The sequence below is a fragment of the Biomphalaria glabrata genome, chromosome 4, assembly GCF_947242115.1.
Source record: "Biomphalaria glabrata chromosome 4, xgBioGlab47.1, whole genome shotgun sequence".
Taxonomy (NCBI): Eukaryota; Metazoa; Mollusca; class Gastropoda; family Planorbidae; genus Biomphalaria; species Biomphalaria glabrata.
The window spans coordinates 31,535,830-31,560,896 of NC_074714.1; the positions used below are offsets into that span (position 1 = coordinate 31,535,830).

Here is a 25,067-nt window from a genome sequence, read left to right on the forward strand (position 1 = left end):
GTTTTTTAAATCTAATCGTGACGGACAGACCGACCAACAGACAAAACGCACAAAAATAATCTTCTTTTATTCGGATGGGGGCACTAAACAAAAAATAAATAAAATCTGATTTTTAAAAAAAGTTTAAGGAATTGGTTTAGCACCTGATCATGTTGCGACGTTACGCTACTGCACGAAAATCGCTGCATAAAAAGTCCATTTAAAAAAATGTGCGTGATATTTACATACAAAGTGCATTATTAGCCTTTATAAACAAACAGAAATGTTTTCTTTTAATTTTAGCAGCTAGTTGACCAGAAAAAACGTCTTTAACTATTATTTGTATTTGTTGTAAACATTTCCTGTACATTTTAAAAATATATTTGACTTAGTGATACTGAAAATACACAAAAATTGTCCATCTTTGTTAGCATATTGTAACATTGCCTCCCTTACATTTACGTAATTGTTTTAGAATTGGTGTATTTTTATGAAAAAATCGCTTGCATAATTAATTTTATAAATTAAACGGTTTGCTTTTAGAAAACCAAAAGTAGCCGTTGCACCTAAACTTTTCAAGCCGGATTTAATGATGAAATAATATTTTTCATATCTCTTCTAGTTTTCGAGATCTGAGTGTGACAGACGGACAGACGGACAGACGGACATTTTGCACAAACCTAATAGCGGCTTTTTCCCCTCACGGGGGCCGCTAAAAAAAGCTCGAAATACAAAAGTCATTGACAGTGGAACTTTTTCAACGTTCTGTACACTTTCATGATAATTATCACGATTCTATTTTGGAGAGATTTTCATTGAATCCACAATCATCTGACGCACGGATTCAGAGTTGCCTACAAATTTATCTAACAAATGAAGCCACTCAGCGCTGAATATCTTTCTTGAGTCTTATACAAAGTAAATAATCAAAAGTTATAAGTCACTTATACAATGACTCCCACTCCCGGGTACCTTGATAACAACATGTTCGTTCGTTCGAGACCCCCCCTTTAGAGCCCAGAGGAGCGATGTACAACACTGAACTAAAGGGTTTTGTTTTTTAACGGAAATGATTTTTTTTCTTGAGGCTTTGAATAAGAAATTGGCCCTTTACAAAACCAATTCCAACAATTATATAATCATTATATAACATCAGTTAGGCCAGGTTCACATCTAACTTCACCATCACTTTAACCTATACCTTGCTGTGCTGGACCGTCGGGGCATCACACAAGATCTGTCAACTTATTTCTCCATTCCTCTCTGTCATTTTATTCTGATATTCTTTCAGAAAATATTAAAACCTGCCTTTTTACTTGACTGGGTGGACCACATCGGGGATCGATTTTCAGTTTCCACACAAACTGTCCTTGTAACCTTGTTAGATTTTATTTTTACTTTATATGAACTTGATACTTTGTAGAGAATCCAAAGTTACGTCATGAAAATTCATTATGATGTTGTTTGAGGGGGGGGGGGAAATAGTGTTGCCTACATCATTTTTAAGCGTAGGATCTTCCAGGAGATAGAAATGAAGATGCGGCAAGTTTCCGCTCAAGTCTTCAATGGGTCTGAACACCTTTTTTCGCCGCCCCCGCCCCCCGCCCCCAACGTGTTGTTGGTAGGTCATTGGCTAGTATCTCCAAACAGTTAGTACAACTGAACCGATGAAGGCGTTATATATTTTTTAAATATATAATAAATACACTTTGAATAACTTAACTCACTTCTTTGCGAACAAAGACTCAATAGAACTGTTTTATTATTCACGATTTAACTTGAGGTGAGATCTAGATCTACAAGTAATCAAAGAAACTGATCTAGAAAATCTAGATCTACAAGTAATCAAAGAAACTGATCTAGATCTACAAGTAATCAAAGAAACTGATCTAGATCTACAAGTAATCAAAGAAACTGATCTAGATCTACAAGTAATCAAAGAAACTGATCTAGATCTACAAGTAATCAAAGAAACTGATCTAGATCTACAAGTAATCAAAGAAACTGATCTAGATCTACAAGTAATCAAAGAAACTGATCTAGATCTACAAGTAATCAAAGAAACTGATCTAGATCTACAAGTAATCAAAGAAACTGATCTAGATCTACAAGTAATCAAAGAAACTGATATTTAAACACAATCTAGCTCACAACAACAAAAAAAAAGTCTTTACTCTTTCATGTCTTAAGATCGTCTCACAATTGCACTAGGTATGTTAATTTTATCATTGCCACTACATAACCACCAATCAATCGCTTAATCTCTTCTCACGGCCGCCTAGGACACACACACTTCACCCTTTTTTGTCAGGACGTTGCGCCCTCCTCCCCCCCCCCCTACATGAGAGGAACTAACGCCCCGTCCCCCCTAGTGAAAATGTTTTTAAAATTGACTTTTTAATTAGCGGACATAAATTTACTTACAGTGCGGGCTATTCGACTCAAAACAATATTACAAACAACCCGAGAAAATTCAAGGCCAGAAATGAGTTGGCGCTTATTGAAGAATCCCTCGAGCGTTGCTCTATTTTTTTTTCGTTTCCAAAAACATTTCTTACTTACGAATATCTTTTATATTTTCAAAGGATAGTGAAATAATTAGAATGTATTTAAAATATTTAATTAATTTTCTTTTATTTAACTAAATTTATAAATTGCACAATAGGTAGCGGCGGCCCTGACCGTATCCTTCCCACATCATTATCATATCACTTCCATGTAATTTCCATATCAACAAAATACCATCCTGGGTCTATCACCTTATAGTTTATAGAGTCCATAGAAGCATTTCACTGGAACTAAGCGCCCACCATGTAGATCTTTTCAACCACTTTGGTGGTTGCTGCAAAGTATTGTGTGTAGTCTATTTTGTGTCCCAGGTCTAATTTCTGATCTTACCGATTGATATCAAGTTCTGAATGCTATGGAGGTGGAGGCGAATAATGAGGATAAGTGTAGTCAGATTGTGTAATCAAGCAATTCAACTTGCCTAATTATAACAAATTGCGTAATTTTAACATTTTCAATAATTCACTTAAATTTAAATTTTTCAATCTTATGGAATGAACTGCAGACTGTGGTGACATTCGCTGTGATATGAAAAGGAACTCCTTTGAGTTTTAATTTCATTTAATTCTTACCAATTGGTTAAGACTCGGTAGGCTATTGATCTATATGCAAGCCCTAGCAAGTATGAACACACGTAATTATAGAAAATGAAACGAATAGGGGCGGACTGGGTGTCAAAATCGGTCAGGTCATTACCATACGATTCGGAGTGTATATATGCATACAACTTAAAATCTACATGGAAATAGACTTAGGGGTTAGAGTATTAAAAAAATAGACAGTGCAATCGCAATCCTAATTAGTTTATTACCTTATTTTGAAATAACTAAAAGATTAAAGAATAACACTTGATGGCTGCCTTTTCGTATGCAATGCGCTCTAGAGTCTGCATGGTCCTGAGTTCGAATTCTTCCAACCGCTCACCCCCTCCCCCTGTGGGATGTTTTTGCTATTTTGTAGTAACATTGCAACAGAGAAATGTTTCCACATTCAAAACAAAGTCCCTCATACAGCTCGTTTATGATTGTGTTCAAAACACTATCTTGTGAACGTTTTTCTCCTCAACATGAAACCCTGCAAGTGTTCTTGTGTCATGAAGCTCTTTAGTCGGTGCTTTATATGCAGAAACCTTATTTCAGTTACTTATGAATATTACAGCATTAGCACTCAAAAGCCTAGCTGATGGTTTCAAAACACCCCCCCCCCTTAATAAATTGTACCCTCGATTCATTAATAGCTATTTAAAAACCCCCTCTTCTATAAAACAAAACAAAAAAAAATTCAAACGAAAATCCCCTAATTTCAAGAGCACAGTTAAGGAAGATTTTGATTTTAAAACCCCCCTCTAAAATTTACGATAAACCCCCTCTTCAATATAAAAAAGCGCTAATTACGCACTCAAAATGTAATGAGCGTAGCTAAATGGGTTTTGACTCAGTTTTGAGTTTAAACCCCCCTTCAGCGGGGTTTGAAGGTAAAAAATTACTCTATAATACTAAAAACAAAGCAAATTATACATTCAAAATATTATGAGTGTAGTCAAAGGGGTTTTAAGTTTAAACTCCCCTCCAGTGGAGTTTGAAGCTAAAAAGTACCTCTTCAATATAAATAAAAGCAAATTACTCACTCTAAAATCTATGAGCGTAGCCAAAGGGGTTTATGCTCAAAATATTTTTTTTTGGGGGGGGGTTTAATTCAAAACCCCCTTAGCTACGCTCATAGAATTTGGTAACTGTAGTTTGCTTTAGAATAAAATTGAAGAGAGAGTTTTTTTTAACCTCGAAACTCTCTGTATGGGGGTATTTAAACTCAAAACCATCAGGAGAGGTTTTAAATTAAAAAAAAAAGCCCTCTGGAGGAGGGTGTTTAAACTCAAACCTCCCTTGGCTTGGTTATATATAATACGCTCATAGATTTTTAAGAGTGTAATTTGCTTTTTTTATATATTGAAGAGGTATTTTTTTAGCTTCAAACCCCGCTGATTGGGGGGAGGGGGTTAAACTCAAACCCCCCTATGGCTATGATCATAGCATTTTGAGTCTGTAATTTGCTTTTTTTTTTTATATTCAAGAGGTATTTATTTAGCTTCATACCCCGCCGAAGAGGGGTTTAAACTCAAAAACCCTTTGGCTACGCTCATAGATTTTTGAGTGTATAATTTGCTTTTTTATATTGCAGAGGTGGTTTTAGCTCTAAACCACGGGAAGGGGAGTTTTAAACACAAAACCCCTCTTGGCTACTCTGGTGACTGATGTTTGGATAGTCTTAGACTATATTGAACAGGGGGGGGGGTATCGTAAATTTCGGAGAGTGTTTTTAAAATCAAAATCTTTCTTAGCTATGCTTTTGGAATTTGGGGATTGTCGTTTGCATTTTTTTTTTTTTGGTTTTGTTTTGTAGAAAAGGGGGAATTGACTGCAGAACCCCCTGGTATAGGGTGTTAAAACTCAAAACCCCCTTGGCTGAGCTGGGGCAAGTGATGGTTTAGTATTAGAGTCTCACCTAAAATAAATAGAATCAAAGCAAAAAAAATCAGTCACTAAATCCCGATCCCCCATGCGGTAGAGGAGATTTCATTTTGGGAGGGGGGTTTTGAATCCCAAACCCCTCCCCCTGGCCACGCCCATGCATGGCAGTGCATTAATAGTTAATATTTAATGCAAAAAAAAATATATTAGGACATTCATTTGGGGAGACTTTCGAATTCGGACTCCTACCCCACCCTAGCTAGGCCACTGCCCATTTGGCAGCCCCACCGATCCATGGGCATTTGCCCGGTTGCTCATAGACCTATATAACCTAGTTCGCCCATGCATGGAAATAAAGGAATTAAATATATACAGGCTTTTTAATTCCCTCCACGACACATTTATTATTGTCTTTATTTTCTCTAATTTTAAAAGTTAATAAGAGGTGTGTGCATAAGGAAAAGTACATTTTTGTTTTAGTTCAGACGGGTCACGGGCACCACTATTCTTCGGTAGGCATACCTCTGCCGAAGCGCAGTTCTAAAAGGTAGCCGATAACCCAAGTAGGACTAAATCTATAGAATCTATAATGGTCTGAAACGGTAACTCATGTGATCATGTTCCTACTTTTCCAGGTTAAAATTTTGAACTTCTAAAATTCTAGATCTAAAATTTAGATCTAATAGATCAAGAGTAAACTATATAGATCTAGACAATCTGCATATATATATATATATCATGGGCGTAGCCAGGATTTTTTTTGGGGGGGGGGGGGTAGGGGGGAATTTTTCTCTCCCCCCCCTCCCACGAAAAAATATTTGTATGTGTGTGTGTACATAATCTTTATTACATTCTGACCCTTCATTCTTTCGGAACACGTTTATTGTGCCCGTATATTGTTCTTCCTGTAGTTAGTGGGAAAATTGTTGACTCACAGCCATTGCTAGTAAGGGGGTCTGGGGGAGCACTAGGAGCTCCCCCAGTGCGAGGCGGAGCCCCGCCGCCAAGCACTATTTCTGGTATTTAAAGCCAACAAAATGAATATTCTGAGGTATCTACAGTGCATTTTCCTGCTATTAAAAAAATTGATTTTAAAAACCTAATGTGCTATTCTTACTGACTTAGACCCTCCCGCGTCGTTCGGCGCATTTGCCGTCAAGCTGTTTCCACAAAAATCTGTCACTGGTAATGTCTGAAGCCTCTTCCCACCTGCTCTGGGGACCTCCATGAATGTGTGTACTAGGATGTCATCGCAACTCTTATTATGCGTAATTCATTTTGTCGAAGAACACGTCCCCCAAACCTCATGCGACGCTCTGTCACAATCTTACTAAGGGGTCGACTCCCAGTTCGGCATAGGATTTCCTTGATTTAGACCCAATCTTTATAACTGACTCCTAAAATCTGTCTTAGCCATCTTTGTTGAGCCACATTTAGTGTTTTTCAATTTCGGCAGATGACTATTCACTACACTTTATTATTGGAGCCCCGCCACTGGTAGAAATATGTAACTTCTCTTTAATACTCTCTTGGAATTAAGTGACTGTAGTTTGCTTTAGATTTTATATCGAAAAGGGAAGTTTTATCGTCAAAATCATCTGTTGGGGGTTTAAAACTAAAAAATCTCAGGACTTAGTTGTTGTTTTTTAAATTCAAAACCCCATTTAGCTATGGTCATAGAATTCGGTAACTGCAGTTTGCTTTAGAATAATATTGAAGATAGAGGTTTTCCCACCTCAAAACGCTCTGTAAGGGGATTTCAAACTCAAAACCATCTGAAGGAGAGGAGTTTACACTCAAAACCCCCAATTGGCTTGGCTACGCTCAAATAATTTTAGTGTGTAATTTGCTTTTTTTTAAATTAAAGAGGTATTTTTTAGTTTAAACTCAAAACCCCTTTTGGCAACGCTCATATCATTTTGAGTGTGTAATTTGCTTTTTTTTTAACATTGAAGATGTTGTTTTTTTTATCTTCCAACCCCGCTGGCGGGGGGTTTAAACTCAAAACCCCTTTTCTAAGCTCATAGATTGTAGAGTGTGTAATTTGCCCCTGTTAGGGGGTAAGTGATGGTTTAGCATTAAAATCTCACCTAAAATAAACAAAATCAAAGCAAAAAATCAGTCACTAAAGCCCATCTCCCCCCCCCCCCTATGCGGGGGGATTTCATTTTGGGGGTGGGGGGTTGAGGTTCAAACGCCCATGATATATATATAATAATAAATTTAAATTATAATAGATGTGGATCTAAAACTAGTTCTGGACACGGAAAAAAAAAACGAAAGTAGTAAGGGAGGTAATCTAATATAAAGGAAATAGCGTCACTTGTATTTGCTCATGGTGCATGCGCAGTCAATTATGTTGAAAGACGCCATGAAAACATTCTTTGTCCCTTTCAAAATTATTGAGTGTTGATATAAATTTATAGTGTTTTTTTCAAGTTACATGGTAATTATTGATGACACAGGTATATCTGGGTTTATAATGAACAAAAAATCATTCTGTGTAGGTCTTATTTTAGCATTATTCGAGTTGGATATCGTTAAAATTTGACTACAGTTACACGGCTAAAAAAGGTTGCTTTTTTTCGGTAAGTCAAGTTTTTAGTAAGTGTAAAAGACAGTGGAATATTTGTTGTTTATTGTTTTTTTTCGGAAACCAGAACAGGTTTGTTTTTCCACACAATGCCATATGAAGTAAATTATTATCCAACTTTTCATATTGTAGATCTAGTCTAGTTAATTTGATACAGTTGCGAATAATTAGAATCTAGAAAGTGCGGTTCTTCTCTTCTTGATTGAGACGCCATGTTAAATACTAATGAGGCATTCACTTCCTGTGAGATAACTTGTAAACTTAGGTCTAGGGCTTAATCTAGACTCTAGACTTAGACTCTAGAATCTAGATCTATATAGAGTATAGAGTAATATAGAGACTGCTAGATCTATCTAGATCTAGACTAGATGTTGTTTAGATTTAGAGCAGAACATTATAGAAAATATAGATCTAGATCTTGATTGTCTAGATTAGAATCAATCTAGAGTCTATAGTTATAGTCATAGTATAGACTGAGACTGAGTATTTATATTTATCATTGACTAATAGTAACAATAGTTAATAGATCTAGTATTACTGAGTAACCACTGAGTATTACTAGAATCTAGATCTAGTCTAGACTAGTGTCAAGTCTAGTGAGTCTAGTCAGATTCTAGAATCTAGATAGATTAAATGATAGCATAGACTTAGACAGAGTCAGAGTTGATAGAGACTCTATTAGAGTAGTTTAGTTATTATAACATTAACATTTAGTTCTATTTATTCTGGACATTACAATGATTGCATGAATCAGTACAACTATCTCACAGTAGCTGTTTTTGTGGTCATTACAAATATTACAATGATTACATCTTTATTTTGATAGTTATTATGAAATTAGCGCATTGTATTAGGTGGGTGTCCATTTTCCAATGATTCAGACCCAATTTCCTTCCATTTTACTGTCTTTTTATGTAAGAGTAAGATACAAGAAATTTCAAGTGAGGGTGTTTTTTTTTTCCTATGTTATCAGGATGGCTTTACCTCTTCTTAGTCTTAGGGTTAAGACTATATTTTTTGGTTGGCTAAGTCTATGTTAACCAACATCTATTCTGTTTTTTCTAGCTGATTTAGATCTATTTGATTCTTAAGGCTAAGCCAAGTTGTTTGATTTCATAAAAAAAAAATAATTAATAGGGTGTTTGTATTAAATTATGATTTTCTTACCAAAATTTATTCCAAACAACCAGTTTGGACATCAATATTAATATATTATATTTGTTTGTTTGTTGTGTTTTTATAGAGAATAAATGGGCAAATGTTTGGAGTTGGAGTTAGCTTGATACATTGAATGAAGTTAGATTTATATAGAGAGAATTATAGAGTATAGAACTATAGATGATGTAGCTATTTAGGTAAGAATGGCCATCCAAGCCTGTACTATGTTACAAGAGATCATCTGTATTAGAAATTTATTAAATCATAAAACAAAAAACACACGCATTTAATACAAATCTAATCATGCAAATATAAAATAAGTCTAAAAATCTCTGTAGAATCACAGTGACCTAATTTTGGTAGAATAAGTGTGTTCAAATTTTTATTTTTTGTGTTCTTATTGATTCATAATTTGAAAACATGTTAATGATTTCATGTGAGGGGTTATGTCTGGGGATCTTAAAATTTAGTAAATATTAATACAGAATTAAAATCTGAGTTTATTGATGACAAAATATAGAGACTGTTTGAAATAAATTTTGATGTTAGAAATCAAATAAAGTGTGACAAAATTTGTTTGAATTAAATGAAAACACATGGCCTCTTTGACCTTAAATATAATAACAATTATAGGTTAGGGGTGCCATTATTAGAAGTCATCCTTATTCTCCTTCAACTAAAAAAGATTTTGATACTTCATTTTCTTTTCTATGTCAAACCATTATCAAATAATTTTTGTCCTATAGGTTTTTGAATAGCATAAATTACTCTCTATATATATATATATGAAATAGATTTGGAAGTCTAGTCCTCTAGAAATGAGAAATAAAAAGTTTAAAGTTATAGTAATATAGATTTATAGATCTAAATATATAATAACAATAATAAATAGACTATAGAATAGAATCTACTCATCGAGAAACTATTTTAGTATTTATTATATAATATATATATATATAACAATGTTTTATTATAAATATAGAGTCTCTAGCTAGAAATCTATAAATAATATATATATTAAAATTAAACATTAAAATCATATATTAAGATGTTAATGTTATCATGTAGACATTGTAGATTATCTAGATCTAGACTCAAAATGAGTCAAGTAGAACTCTAGATGTCTAACTCTAAATTTTAGCTGCACTCTACCATCATCATGGGCGTAGCCAGGATTTTTTTTCGGGGAGGGTTTTGGGGGGGGGGCTTCCCCCCGACCTCCCCCCCCCCCCCCCGCGAAAAAAAAAATATGTGTGTGTGTACATAATTAATCTTTATTACATTCTGACCCTTTCGGAAGACGTTTATTGTTTATTGTAGACTCCCCGCCCTTGATAGCAAGGAGGTCTGGGGGAGTTCGCAGAGCTCCCCCAGCGCGGGGCGAAGCCCCGCCGCCGAGCACTATTTCAGGTATTGAAAGCCAACAAAATGCATATTCTGAGGTATCTACAGTGCATTATCTTGCTATTAAAAAGTTTTATTTCAAAAACCTAATGTGCTATTCTTACTGACTTCCGGCAAGCTGTTTCCGCAACTCTTATTTTGCGTAATTCATTTTGTGGGAAAACATGTCCCGCAAAACCTCATGCGATTCGACTCCCAATTCGGCATATGATTTCTTTGATTTAGACCCGATCTCTATGACTGACTCCTAAAATCTGTCTTAGCCATCTTTGTTGAGACAGATTTAATGATTTTCAATTTATGCAGAAGACTAATCACACTTAATTAATGGAGCCCAAGCCACTGGTAGAAATTTGTAACCTTTCTTAACTACGCTCTTGGAATTACATGCCTGTATTTCGCTTTAGATTTTATATCGAAAAAGAGTTTTTTCGTCAAATCATCTGTTGAGGGGTTTTAAACTAAAAAATCTCTGGGGTTTTTTTTTTGTTTTGTTTTTAATTCAAAACCCCATTTAGCTACGATCATAGAATTTGGTGACTGTAGTTTGCTTTAAAATAATATTGAAGAGAGAGGTTTTCAACTCTAAACGCTCTGTAGGGGAATTTTAAACTCAAAACCATCTGGGGGGGTTTTAAACTTTAAAGAAAAAGCCATCTGGAGGAGGGGGATTTAAACTCAAAACCCCTTTGGCTACGCTCATAGATTTTATAGTGTGTAATTTGCTTTTTTTTTATATTGAAGAGGTACTTTTAGCTTCAAACCCCAACTGGAAGGGGGAGGGGGGTTAAACTCAAAACCCCTTTGGCTACGCTCATAGAATTTTGAGTGTGTAATTTACTTTTTTTATATTGAAGATGGGGTTATCGTAAATTTTGGATGCTAAAACCAAACCCCTGTAGGGGGTTTTAAACTCAAAGCCCCCTGGTAGAGGGATTTGTATCTCAAAACCCCTGATAGGGGTTTTTAAAATCTCAAAACCTCTGGTAGGGGAATTTAAACTCAAAACCCCCTGGTAGAGGGTTTTTAACTCAAAGCTGCCTCGGCTGTGCTGTGGTAAGTGATGATTTAGTATTAAAATCTCACCTAAAATAAACAAAATGAAAGCGAAAATCAGTCACTTAATTCCGTCCGGGGGGGATTTCATTTTGGGGGGGGGGGTTTGAACCCCAAGAATCCCCCCCTGGCTACGCCCATGACCATCATAAACCACTAAGACAAGCATACCAACATGTCTTTAGGATTAGGAAATTTAAAAAAAATTGTCAGATAAAAATGAGTAAATAGATATATATGCTATATTATTAGATTGTTCAAAGTAAGGCATTTGACAAGGTTCACCACCATAGCTCTGCTAAATTAAATAGCTTGCTTAAAAAGTTAAAATATTTTTTTATTGCTGGTTTATTACATCAATGGATTCAGCCAGTTCAGTATTTTCTGATATGAAGAGAACAAACTCTAATAATAAATGGCTCTAAATCAACACCAATAGTAATATGTGTAAACTTAGGTGTACCTCAAGGAACAGTCTTAGATCCATTACTATTTTTAATTTACATAAATGATTTAGCAAATTGCATTAGTTCAGAAACAAACGTCATATTATTTGCAGATAAAGAACAATAAAAACACAAGATACAGACATTTTAGAAAGAGAATTAGGTGAATTCAGAAAAGGGAATCAAATTGCCTAAATTGGAGTATGTCTTTCCACTCAGGAAAATGTCAATTATTAAGAGTAAAAACTTAGACAAATTAATACAAATTATCTTATTCATGTTAAAGAGGTTATACAGACTAAAAACTCAATATACCTAGGCGTTAGGCCTGATAGGCCTTTTTGTGTGTGTATTATATTATTGCCATAAACAGGACCTAATCATAGACTTGAAGGTGCACCAAAAAAAGAAAAAGATTTAGATCTTTAGCTAACTAGATTTACATATAAATTTAAATGTTCAGCAGGTTTAAATCTACACTAGACCAAGATCTAAAATATAGATCAAGACTCGTTCAGTGACCAGTGAAGCAATACAAACAATGATAAAACAATTAGATCTATATCTAAGCTTAATAAAATTGTATTTCAAAACTTTGGTGAGAAAATTACTTAAATATCTCTAGATTGGAGATTTTCTGGTATGATTCAACATTTTTTCTACTGCAGTATTTCATGTGCTACAGTGAAAAAAATGTGGGACACCATGTCTATTAACATCTCCTGTTAATAACTATACAATGTAGCCTTTTCCCGTGAAAATAGCACTACTTATATACTAAGCACTATCAGAGATATCATAAAGTAACTCTCATTACATTAATTACTTTGTATAAAAAAAATGTCTACAGTCTTCATTGTCAAGCACTTTTGAGATGCTTCATCTGGGACATTGCAGAGTATACAAAGGTGCAGGGCTTAAAAAATTACTTTACTCATTCATATAAACAGCATAACGGAAACTATGGAGGTACCAATGGGTCCTTATACCTCCTATTGTTCACTCTGTGGTTGTGAAATGTACATTGAAAAGCTTTATGAGCTTCTTCTTATAAACCTCAAGAAAACAAATAATACTGATGCTGCAGGGAATCTTTAATATACCAGTAATCAATAGTGACAAGTAAGTAAGCAAGTATTTGATGATACTGGTAATCTTGAAATGTATAGACTACAATGAATGCAATACATCCGCAATCAATCGCCAGTATCACTTTTTATGTCACTGTCCTTGCTATAGTTAGTGAAGCCATCAAATGTTGTATAATATTCAGTTTTCTTCCAAAGCAAGTTGGAAGCAGCAATTGGGTCATAAATTGACTTATCCGCACCATCATCAGTATCAACGTTCACATTGTTGACTGAAATAAAAGTGCCTTCAACTGCTGGCTCTGATTTAGCTTCACCAACTGTTAGCATGCCAGCCTTCTTGTTGGAGCACGATGACATCTCAAGGGACAGACATCTGATGAGCAACAACTTTATTTAGCGGTTGTTTATGGCCAATCACACTTTACACATGCAGGGTATATAAAAGTGTGGGTTGTACTGTTTTGTTTTTACTTAGTTTGTAATTTGTGTGGGTTACATGCGCGAAAATACTGTAAGTAAACCAACACCTTTTGTTCACCAGTATGGATTCGTCTGTGATTGTGATCTGAGATTTTCAATGTTCAGAACAGTTCAATACCCAGTAAGGAATATCCCAGTGAATCGTCTTCAAATCTCTGGTTTAGATCGTCACAGAATTAAACAGTAGTGAGGGGTGGGTGGATTAAATTCAAATTATCAGATTGGATAAACTGGCTTTTAGTAAGAAGTTATTTTAATTGTATACAATTTTTATCTAACTGTAGACCTCTAATGGTGGTCTTAGGAACCCACAGTACTAGACTATGGAGTCTAGTATAGATCTAGATCTTATTGATGAAAAAGTTAAAAAAAAAACAATTAAAAAAATACTAGATTTACATTTTAGATACATTTTAGACCTATGGGTGTCATGTTTTTCTAAAATAAAAGGCCTTTTTACATATCAAACAAAAACATGCTTAACTAAAACCTTTAAATAAAAGACACTTCTGGGAGATGAAAAAGTTAAAGCAATCATGATAACATTTATAAAAATATTTAACAATAACTTACAAAAATACAACATTATAAAAGACACACAAATAAAAGTAGATGTCTTTTTCCATATAAATGTTAAGAAATGTTAATCTAAAATCTAGATCTAGAATTAAAGATCTATCTTATAAAAGCAATTTTATGTCAAATGAAAAAAAAACATCAAAATTCTCGTAATTCAGTCATGAATAACTGTTAATAATTATAGGCTGGCTAATTAGTTTTATTCCTAAACTCAATATACTGCTTTCCTAATGCTTGTCAACAATTCCATACATCTTTATTAATGCATTTTAAAAATTAACTTCATATATATATATTATAATATAAAACAAAAAAAAGTGCCCATTTTGTCATAATCAACAAATATGGAAACTTCAATGAAATCATTCTTAAACATAAGAACTTTATTCTTTGATGTTTTCATTTTGTAAGGCTATATTTAATCTTGTTGTATCCTACAGTTCTTACAGATCCTACAGTATGTAGGATACAGTTGTATCCTACAGACTGTTTCATCATATAATTGTCTCCACATATTCATTACTTCAAATTCTTTTTCAACTTGTATTTACAGTGTGCTTCCCAGAAAAGTCAACGTCTATGATGGATAGTATTTGAACTTCCTAACAGCAACAAAAATGGTGCTGGATTTTGATGTGAAAACATTTTGTCAGAACCTTAAAGCTACAAAGCCACCCTATGAATGTCCAGTCAGAACATGTAGGAAAGTTTACAAGAGTTACTCTGGAATACAATTTCATATGTACAATCACAACCATGATAATCCTGATTCTCCTGGCACTGGGGCTGCTGCAAGTCCTTCCTGTGGAGGTCGAAAACCTGGGAAAAGAAAGCAAAAGAATTGGCATCCTCGACAAGCTAGAAGATCACCCACTCCACCTGATTTTATTCGTTCTCCTCAGCGTGAAACACTCAGCTATGCAGAGTCCCAAAGATTGGTTGAAATAGATCTAGATGGGTGTCTTAGAAGGATTGACATTTCTCAACCTATTGAAATCATCTCTCAAGATGAAATAGAAAATCAGGATAACACTGAGAAAGAGGAAAATGCTGAAAAAAGTCCTTCTGGTAGGCCAGTGAGAAATCTGGAAAGCAAATCAAGAAAAGAATCTTTAGCTGTGGCTAGCTTGCCACCAGACATTAATCCAAATAAGTTGCCAGAACCACATGTTAAAATTCTCACAGATTATATAAAACCTAACAAGACTTCTACTCATCCTTCTTCATATTACAGATATATAGAAAAGTCTTTAGAGGAATTAGATGAGGAAATAGAATATGATATGGATGAAGAGGTAAATATATTTAACAAAATGATAAAAAGTAGTCCTTTAATAGATATTTAGGCTTAATAGACACAAAGGCATTTGTAGGAGTAAGTACAGAAGGTCCTCAGGCTATGCTAGTCCTGTGATTACGACAATTCTTCTATATTCTATATGTTTCGACTTGTGGGCTAACTTTATGTGCAGTAACTAGTAGGTGTGCACAGTGGAAGGATACGCTGTGGCCAGTGGAAGGCAGTGTCACCCAGGCGCATTGTACACCATTTTGGCTTGTTTATTTGTCGTTGTGAGTGTTCCAATTTTTTTAACCTTTTGCCCTTCATTTTGGCTCCCAAGTGTAAGGCAGACTCTTCTGATGGCAGTGCTGAGGATCCAATATGGACAGGTACAGTAAAGTTGCCAGAGAGGTCATGGATTTCCTTCGGTGTTACATTGAAATCTTGGAGGAGAGGATGGTCTCTTCCCAGATTAACCTTCAGCAGTATTTCATGAACATACAGATGCCTGCAAGAGATCCTATACCCTTTACCTCAGCTGCCCCAGCATCTTCTGCAGGTTCTGACTCTCACCTGCCAGAATATTTCCAGCACCTACTGTTGCTTCCTCCTCCCAATAAGCACATTCCATTACAGGGTACTGTGTTCGGATAGGATAAGTGCTTACAGTATTTACCTACAGTTACATTTAGTTCTAAAACTAATTTATTATTTCTCTGGCCAACATGCTTATGGCACTCAATGTACTATATCTATCTATAGCCATTATGTTTAAAAAATACACACATTTTAGGATTCAAATATAAACAATGAGCACTTTAGCAAAATTGTCTTGACCTTCCAAGCTTTACATTCACTCTCCAATATATAATCTCCATCCTCTCATTCTTTATGTTGTATGGAGACTTTTTTTTTTCATTAAACCCTGGTACATAGCATTCGTTAGTAGTGTGTTCTTAAACTATTTTTTATTGATTTTTAGCCCAAAAAATATGCTCTTTGAATATCTAATATATTTTATATTTTTATTTCTCAGGATCATTCATGGCTTGAACTAATAAATGACAAACGCACCAGTGAGGGGGTTGCTGGTGTGGCACAAGATACATTTGAACTAATTATGGACCGTTTTGAAAAAGAAGCATTTTTTCAGAGCCAGCACACAGGGAAAGAACAAGGTCCTTCAATGGATGATGATGCCGTGTGTAGCATCTGCATGGATGGAGAATGTCAGAATAGCAACATGATTTTGTTCTGTGACATGTGTAATCTAGCAGTTCATCAGGAGTGTTATGGTGTTCCCTATATTCCCGAAGGACAGTGGCTTTGCAGGCGGTGTTTACAGTCACCCTCTCGAGCTGTTGACTGTTGTTTATGCCCTAACAAAGGGGGTGCTTTCAAGCAGACAGATGATGGTCGCTGGGCCCATGTTGTTTGTGCACTATGGATTCCTGAGGTAGGATTTGCTAACACTGTATTTCTTGAACCTATTGATTGCCTGCAGAGAATACCCCCTGCAAGGAGGAAATTGACTTGTTACATTTGCAAGCAAAGAGGAGCAGGGGCATGTATTCAGTGTCACAAAACTAATTGCTACACAGCTTTTCATGTCACTTGTGCGCAACAGGCAGGACTTTTTATGAAGATAGAAGCTGTGAAAGAGCCCGGTCCTAATGGGATATCGATGGGTGTTAGGAAAACAGCATTCTGTGATGTTCATGCTCAGCCAAGTGCAGATAACTCTATGTTTCCTGATGATGAAAAAAAATCGGGCTCTAAAGAAGATGCTAGGGAGCAAGCAAGAATTAAAATGAGGAAGGCAAGGAAAATTCTGGCTCAGAAACGCCATGCCGTACCTAATGTATCCATTCCAATAATACCAGAGGAAAGGTAAGCTGGCTCATAGATTAGTAAATACATAGAATAAAATTAAAAAGGTGGAGTTAGTATTTTTAAGTTAAAAACAATGGAAACTTTCTTTATTGACTGAATGGTATATTTTTCTCTTTTCAGATTAACAAAAATTGCTTCTATGATTAATGTCCCCAAAAGAGATGAATTTATGAGAGCATTAATGAGTTACTGGACATTAAAACGTCAGTCCAGATTTGGTGTGCCACTTTTACGTCGACTTCAGTCTAATCACATGAGTAGAAATAGAGAACATGTAAGTAGTCTGTTCCAAAATACATTTGAACTAGTTGAATGTACTAAATAGGATTTACTTTATCAGATTTATCAGATCAGTATGTATTTAATGTTTTTGTTTTTTTAATCACCAGTCAAGAAATGATAAACACAATCAAGAGGTTCGGGAGAAACTCAAATATTGGCAACGCTTGAGACAAGATTTAGAGAAAGCTAGATTGCTTGTAGAACTTATTCGTAAACGAGAAAAATTAAAACGTGAATTGGTAATACTTATATTATTTTTTGATTTAATAAGTTTTTGAGAAGTAGCTTATTTTAGCCACCATGAGACGCACTTTTCTCACCAGCTATTGGTGAAAGGAACTAGTTATAAAAGATAAAAGACTTAATTTTCAACAAGGGGATAGGTAAAGAGGAGTACTGAGCTAACATCCAGAAAATACAAGTTCCTTTTTAGATCTATCTATCTATATATACATATATATATTTATTTATATATATGTATATATCACACTATCACAAGTTGTAAGGTCTTTCCTAAAATCTAAGATGCCTATATAGTAACATGCTTTAGAACACTGAAACAATTTTGCAAAGGCATATTCAAATTTCAGTGATAATAGTTCTTTTTACAAAGATTTTATCAACTCACTCTGTCTGATCAAACTGAAATTTTGCACAATTATTTCTTTACCTGACAACACAAGAATCAATTTTAAAAAATTAACCAATTAGTTTATTAACTTGGTAATTAATTATTTTGTTTGGTATCTCAAACAAGGGAAAGAAATTGTACTTGACTGAAGTGGTGGTATAAGCTGAAATAGTCCTTTTTATAGGTTGCCGCTCTAAATTGTAACAAACAATATATAACTTTACAATCTTCTCTAGTCATTACTAGTAGAGTGGTTTGCATGTGGGCCTGGGGAGGAATGAGCCACGAGTTTGAATTCAGGTCATTTCCTTTTTTTTTCTTTTGTAAATGCTTTTGAAGGCCAATTACAGAATTCACAGAGATATCCCTTTCTTTCTTTCTTTCACCCCCCGCCCCCCATCCCTATTTTTCCAATTGGCCCAGATAAGTGTAGATTACGTATTGAGAAAGCTAAAAGCATGAAATAGTGCTTAAAAAAATGATTTTGGTAAAAATATTAATCGCACAGATTTATTGTTGTTGATTTAGATCTAGTACAAATTTAATTACATGACTGATCCAACTAATTGATACAATTACACTTAGTATAAGCTTTTTTTTTTTTTTTTTTAAGTTATTTTTTTTATGTTTTTCTCGTTACTTCTGTTGAGGCTATATTATTAAGGACTTATTTGTTAGAATTTTTGTTCTTCATTAAAACATTCATTGTGTAGTGTGGTTAGGTATGTCTTAACCATGAGGAAAAAATAGCATACTCTACATTGATATTTAGTTAGATGATTTGTTTGTTTGTAATGCATGAAGTGTTTCAAATTTCAGATGAAGGTTTACCAGCTTTCAATGGAATACAAACTACAGCCTTTCATCATGCTGCAAAGACATACCTTAAATCTACTGCAAGAAAAGGATGCAGAGGATATATTTGTGAACCCTGTTTCTGATGAAGAAGTGAGACACTCATTGCCTTAGTCACTGTCTTAATTCATTGGGTTATGTTGATCATCTTTTCCCCTGGAGTAAAGGGGAACTATAGTAGGCAGAAGGTTTAATAAATATTTTGTGATTTTAAAGTCTATATTACTTGAGAAAATATATATCACAAGAATAGCAACAAAGAAAAAGTATTTTGATTCCAATTCTGGTACATAAAAGTAAGATAATGCAACACTGGAAGCTACCCAGGCCTGAACAAGCTATTATAGCCCAGGAAAGGGCATTGTCATATTCGTTCTTTGGCTGTATCATGCCAAACTTGGACCCATGGTGCTCCCACTACAGGAGAGGAAGAGGAGGACACTGTGTATTGTAATCTTATTGACTTCCCAGACTTCCATTCCCAGAAAGAAATCTTGTGTGTATATATGTATATATATGCTTCACAAAGCAAAAGTAGAAGTGGGATGTACATAAATAGAATTTTGTGTTAAAATTAATAATAATAACCATTATCTGTGAGGAATTTAGTTTTAGCAAATAATTTATTTTCATAAATATTTTTTTTTTGTTAAAATTAATAATAATAATAATCGTTATCTGTGAGGAATTTTGTTTTAGCAAATAATTTATTTCATAGCACACAAAATATGTGTTCATACCCCAGTTTCTTATAGCTTTCTTAGCAATGTTTTTCTCGAATAGGTGTCTAATTGCGCTTGTTTGTTGCCTATGATCTTACTAGCAGCATTTAGGATTTTTTAAAGTTGATGTTTAAATACTGCAGAGATGTGATTATGGTAAAAGATCTACAAGGCTTTTTGCTAACACTATAGGCTTAATTTTTGTTGTCCTTTTTTGGTGATGTAATCTTTGTTTGCAGTGAAATTTAATGCCTTATATCAACTAATCATATGAAAGAGTATGTCAATATTTCTTTAGCCTTTGTAATCTAGAGACAGCCAGTTCCTTCAATCAGCACATTTATTATGGTGAATTGTGTTTAAAAATAACAAGCTTTGTTTTGTTGTCTAAACATCTGCTTTTTCATATCTCTATTGCATTCCTGAGGAATAAACAAGTGGATGATTGTTACATCTTCGTTAAATGTAACTTCAGTTTTACCCTGTTTGGTAGCCAAGCACTCTTACACCACAGTCACATCATACCCTTTGATACCAAATACTTGCACTTTATTAACATGAAGAGAAACTTCTAAAAATTAATTTTTTGCTTGTTTTAATTTTGACAAAGTTAACCATCTTTTTTCTGTTTCCATTTAGGCTCCAGATTATAAAGATATTATTAAGCACCCAATGTGTTTTTCTGTTATGAGGAATAAAGTTGATACTCATCGCTACAAAACTATGGAGGCTTTTGAAGCAGACTTTAAACTTATTATCCATAATTGCTGTATGTATAATGCCAAGGATACAGTTTTTTACAGAGAAGCCTTACTTCTTAAAGAAGAGGTGAACACTTTTATTATCTTAGTACTTAATTAGTACTTATTACACATTTACTCAAAGGGAAACTGATGGTTTTTTAAATTTTTTTTTCAAAGTTGTAATAATAAACATTTTACCATTTTTTATATAAATGCTTAGAAATGTCTGTATTGAATAAATTAGACAGTCAATTCTTACCTCTCAAAAAAAACAACAGGGTTCTAAGAGATTTTGTTTCTAGGCTCAGCATATATCACTTCCTTCAACAATACTGAAAGCAAATCTAGATATAATCAGTCATATTGCTTCATTCTTACTGTGGCTGTTAACCTTAGTGACAGCCTAGTCCATGACTCTGATAGTCACAGATACAGTTATATAGATCTAAAAGTATTAGTATAACCATCTTAAGAAAAAAAAACATTTTCATCCACACCCTTCCCTGTCCCAAAAAGTAAATAGATAGTGTGCTTGACTGATTCTAACAAACTGGTCATTGCAAGGCTAGCCTAGAACTTGAGTAGACTATGGTACATATGTCATAATAAGTCGACCATGCAATTGTGTTTGTTATATGTTGAGTGGTCAGACAAGAAAATACATGATGACATGGTTAGTCAAGCATGTAGATTACTCTTAACACGTTTTTCTCTTTGCTTACAAGCTCTAGTTTTTGTTTCATTTATGTGGGTCACAGTGTACTTAATAAATCTTGGTTTACAAATAGAAAGTTTTGTTGGTTGTATCACCTTGTCAAAGTTTATTGCTAATTAGAAATTTGCACTGAAACCAGTTGAAACATTGAAAATATGTCACAAGAAAACTAAAAAAAAGGCAAAGTAAAATGTAGCGATTAGAATTTCAAAGGCCTTTTTGCTTAAGGATTTTGCAGTATTTTATTATTATTTTTTTGCCAAAGCTTAGCTGAAATGCTTTTTTAAAAACATTACTAAATATAATATTATATTTGTTTTTGTTGTTATTTGTGTATTTGTTAATATTTTTGTTTAACTGAAAATATGTACCCATTCCCCTTGCATGCTAATTCTATGAGTTGTAATACTCGGTTATTTCTTTTTTTAAAATGTACTTTATATATTTCTATATTTAATATGCAAGGAAAGCTATAGGCTTAAGTAAAGCTATAGAGTGATTAGAATTTCAAAGACCTGTTGTTGTTTATTTCCGTACTTAGACTTAACATACAGTGGAGTAGATCTAGTTCTGGGGGGGAAATATTCACGTCCAATGACTATCAGCCATAGCTTTCTCTTTACTTAATTAGCAGAATTAAAAAAATATATATATGAAAGCCATAAGTAGACCTGTTTGAAATAGTCAAGTACAAGATTTGTATATGGCAATACAATTTGGTCCTTGGTTATTACTATAAATTACTTTACCTTTAAAGCGCCTACAAAACTTAAATTATTCCAAATGATTGGTGGTTGTTTGGAAAACACCAAACTCAACTAATTCCATCTTCCACTCATATATGTATGAAAAAAAATAATTTCAAAGTTTTTATCATTAAATATATTGCCTTTGATTGCTAAATGATAAAGCATCTAATGTGCCTTCAACATGCAATTAAATAGTAAATAGATAATGCTTATAAATCATCGTGTATATTCACTAGAATTGAACTTATTTTTCAGGGCATGGAAATAATCAAAGATGCAAAACTAATTGCAGAGAAAGTGGGTTATGATGTTGAAACTGGACTACATTCTGCCACACCAAATTTAGCTTTGAAAGAACCAGTTTCAGAAGATTGTTAGTATAGTCTTAATTGTTCCATTGTAGGTTTTTACACATTTTATGTCTTTAACATATATCCATTGTTTTACATTTATTTTTGTTAATGATATATCAAATCTTTCAGTTGAGTCAGTTGTGGAAGATGTCAAAAATGGAGGCTCCTATGAGGAACAGTTGAAAGTTTTGTTAAATAAATTGGAAAGGGCTAGTAAAACTCTAAAAGGAGGTAATACAATCTATGGTAACAAACTTGTGTTAGTTAAATAATGTCACAGATTTCATTATAGCATGAACTTTTTAATAACTGTCTGTTGGATTTGGAGACTTGTTACACTTTTACCACTAAACACTGACTTTTGATTTTCTAAATCATTGTTGTTTTTCAATTTTTTTGTTCCCACTTAGGTAAAAAGGCTAAAATTGTGAAAAAGATACGCTGTGAGATAGCAGCTGTAAGACGTAAATTATCATTAAATAAAAAAAAGACTAGTAAAGTCAAAAGTAAAGTCACTAATAAAGTCAATAATAAAATAGTCAAATTAAATGAGGAATCCCAAAAGGAAAAGTCAGACCATGGTGAAGAAGAGCCCAGGGAACCTGAGCCACAAAACAAAGAAGCTGAAAGTGATGCAGTCAAGAAAGAAGAAGCTAATAAAAAGGAGAACAGTAAGTTTCTTTAGCTTTGCAGACATGCCTACAGTCCCGCATTATGGGGAACCGTCCTGCAAAATCATTAAAAAAAGCTCACATGTTCCCCCGTTCCGCATTCACGGTTATTGTTCCGCCAAGTCTGAATTCCGACACACACTCAAAAATTTCTGTTTTTTCATTATTTATTAATAGTGTGAAATGAAAATACTGAATGCAAAATAAAATATATCTAGGTCTGTGTTTATTGTTTACATTTCATCTCCTCCCGGACCCGGTGTGTCCTAAATTCTAAATTTACGAAGATATGGTTGAGCTAGATCTAGACAAAGATCTATGATTCAAATCCCTTTTTTTTTCCCGACAATGGCTCTACTACTACTAGAATTTACTAGATCTAGTCTAGACTGTATTCTAGATCTATTCTAACACTAACTCAACTAGTTTCTACATAATCTAAGATTTTAAGAAAAAGGATTTAAAAAGAAACATTATTAAAGATCTAGATCTAAATACTAATATATATGTAATTAATTAACACAGACACAGCCTAAATTGCTATAAATAATAATAAGGATTATTCATTATAAGGCTAAGGCTATAGTATAGATCTACTTAATACATAGTCTAAATTAGTTTCTAGATCTAGAAGTAGGACTAGAACTAGATAACTAGATGATGATACTAAATCTAGATCTATCTAGAAATAGACTTAGAAGGTGATAGGTCTCTAGATTTTTATGTATCATTATGATTTGTAATAAATTTAGTTCTCAATAAGTCTATAGATCTAGACATAAATATTTAGATCTAGTATAATATAATTATAATAATCTGTGTTCTTAAACTTAGAGGACTTATAAGATGTAGATGGACTTATCAGATGTACAGTCATGTTGATCTAGACTAATACTAGTAGACTCTTAAATTATTTTAGATCTAGATCTAGAACTAGAGACAACATCTAGAGTGACTAGAGTAGAGCCCTAGGAAAGGATTGATAATCAAGTAGATATAGAATAATCTAGATCTAGTCATTAGATTTAGATCTAGCTCTAGTAGTAACAAATAAAAAATAGATAGTAACATTTGAGTCTAGGTCATTAGAATACATTTTGGTTAGAATTCATCATATAGGAGTTAGATCTAGAACTATTGATTTCAAACAAAGGACATAAGTCATAATTATGAATTAAAGGTTTTCTTACTTTTAATTATACTTTTTACATCTAATGTATAAGAAGCAAACTATTATTGTTATTAAAGTAATATTATTAAAGTTTTATTTATTGCATACAGTATGGCTGACAAACATAAACATGTGCATGTTCCACATTGGGGCCCAAAATTCCACATTTTCAACTTGAGTGTTCCACATTCTGGGTCTTGGGGGTAGGCATGTCTGGCTTTGGGAGAATGTAATCAAATATTGTTCTGAAAGAGATGGTGGAACACACAATTGAGGAGGCCCTTGCTGAACGCAGGCGCAGATGTTAAAATGACAACCTAAGTAGACCCCTACTGGCAAGTCGCAACTGGGGTTGCGCAGTCATGTGAAATACTGCTCTCATCCTTAATCTTGGGTATCAAAGACAATGCCTTTACATATAATACAAGTTTTTAATACCTAATGATATTTACTTTAATCTTAATCCAATAGTTCCTACCTCAGTATGGTGCATTGTTATGGTACCGCCCTACTTCTATTGGCTTGCATTGTAACGCTAGCAACAAATTTTAATACTTTCCTATAAGAAGAGTTGTTTTTTGAGAATGAGAGCATGGTGACTGTCAGAGGTTCTAATTATATATATATATAATGCTTTGCTCTCTTGTTATTGTATTGTTTCTTAACTTGGTTCCTGTGGCTCACTAGGGGTTTCTTGAATATCAAATAATACTTGCTTGATGCTTCCTCAATTATAATTCATCAATACTTGCTTAACTCAAATACGAACACTTAATATAACATCAACTCTAACTCCGTATATTCATGAATATCGATAATACTTTAATACTTAATAATGCACACAATTATATCACTCTTATGAAATAGTAATACACAAAACACCAGTCCATCAACTTATAAATATATAAATGCATAAATACCAGTCCAGGAAGTAAACGTCCAACCTTCCTGGACCGGGAGCAAGACCTTACTGACTAACACACTCTCTCGCACATTCAACGAAGACTTAATCACTCAGTTCACAACACGTGCAACACTTGGCATTCATAACAAGGGGATATAACAATCATATCAAAATATCAAACTAACATTCATTCTCGCCATACCTCTCCCTGACAGTGACTCTTTTTTTTTATAGTAAAAACCAAATGTGTATTGCTTTTTTATTTTTTATAGAA

The 25,067-nt window shown here is 33.9% G+C and overlaps 1 protein-coding gene across 6 annotated transcripts in view; it reads left to right on the plus strand.

The window, feature by feature from the left end:
* Positions 1 to 7,331: 7,331 nt before the first annotated feature.
* LOC106075214 (bromodomain-containing protein 1-like) overlaps positions 7,332 to 25,067 on the plus strand; it is a 33,191-nt gene continuing 15,455 nt past the window's right edge. For 4 of the 6 annotated variants that reach the window (XM_013236154.2, XM_013236156.2, XM_056025582.1 and 1 more), the window contains exons 1-10: positions 7,353 to 7,603; positions 14,376 to 15,117; positions 16,141 to 16,994; positions 17,118 to 17,271; positions 17,387 to 17,518; positions 18,730 to 18,858; positions 20,127 to 20,315; positions 21,950 to 22,067; positions 22,177 to 22,278; positions 22,458 to 22,718. In XM_013236154.2, coding sequence (XP_013091608.2) covers positions 14,440 to 15,117; positions 16,141 to 16,994; positions 17,118 to 17,271; positions 17,387 to 17,518; positions 18,730 to 18,858; positions 20,127 to 20,315; positions 21,950 to 22,067; positions 22,177 to 22,278; positions 22,458 to 22,718 — 2,617 coding nt within the window. In that variant the 5' untranslated portion in view covers positions 7,353 to 7,603; positions 14,376 to 14,439. Of the gene's footprint in view, positions 7,604 to 14,375; positions 15,118 to 16,140; positions 16,995 to 17,117; positions 17,272 to 17,386; positions 17,519 to 18,729; positions 18,859 to 20,126; positions 20,316 to 21,949; positions 22,068 to 22,176; positions 22,279 to 22,457; positions 22,719 to 25,067 lie in introns of all 6 variants that reach the window. The other 2 variants (XM_056025581.1, XM_013236155.2) reach the window with 2 other exon arrangements.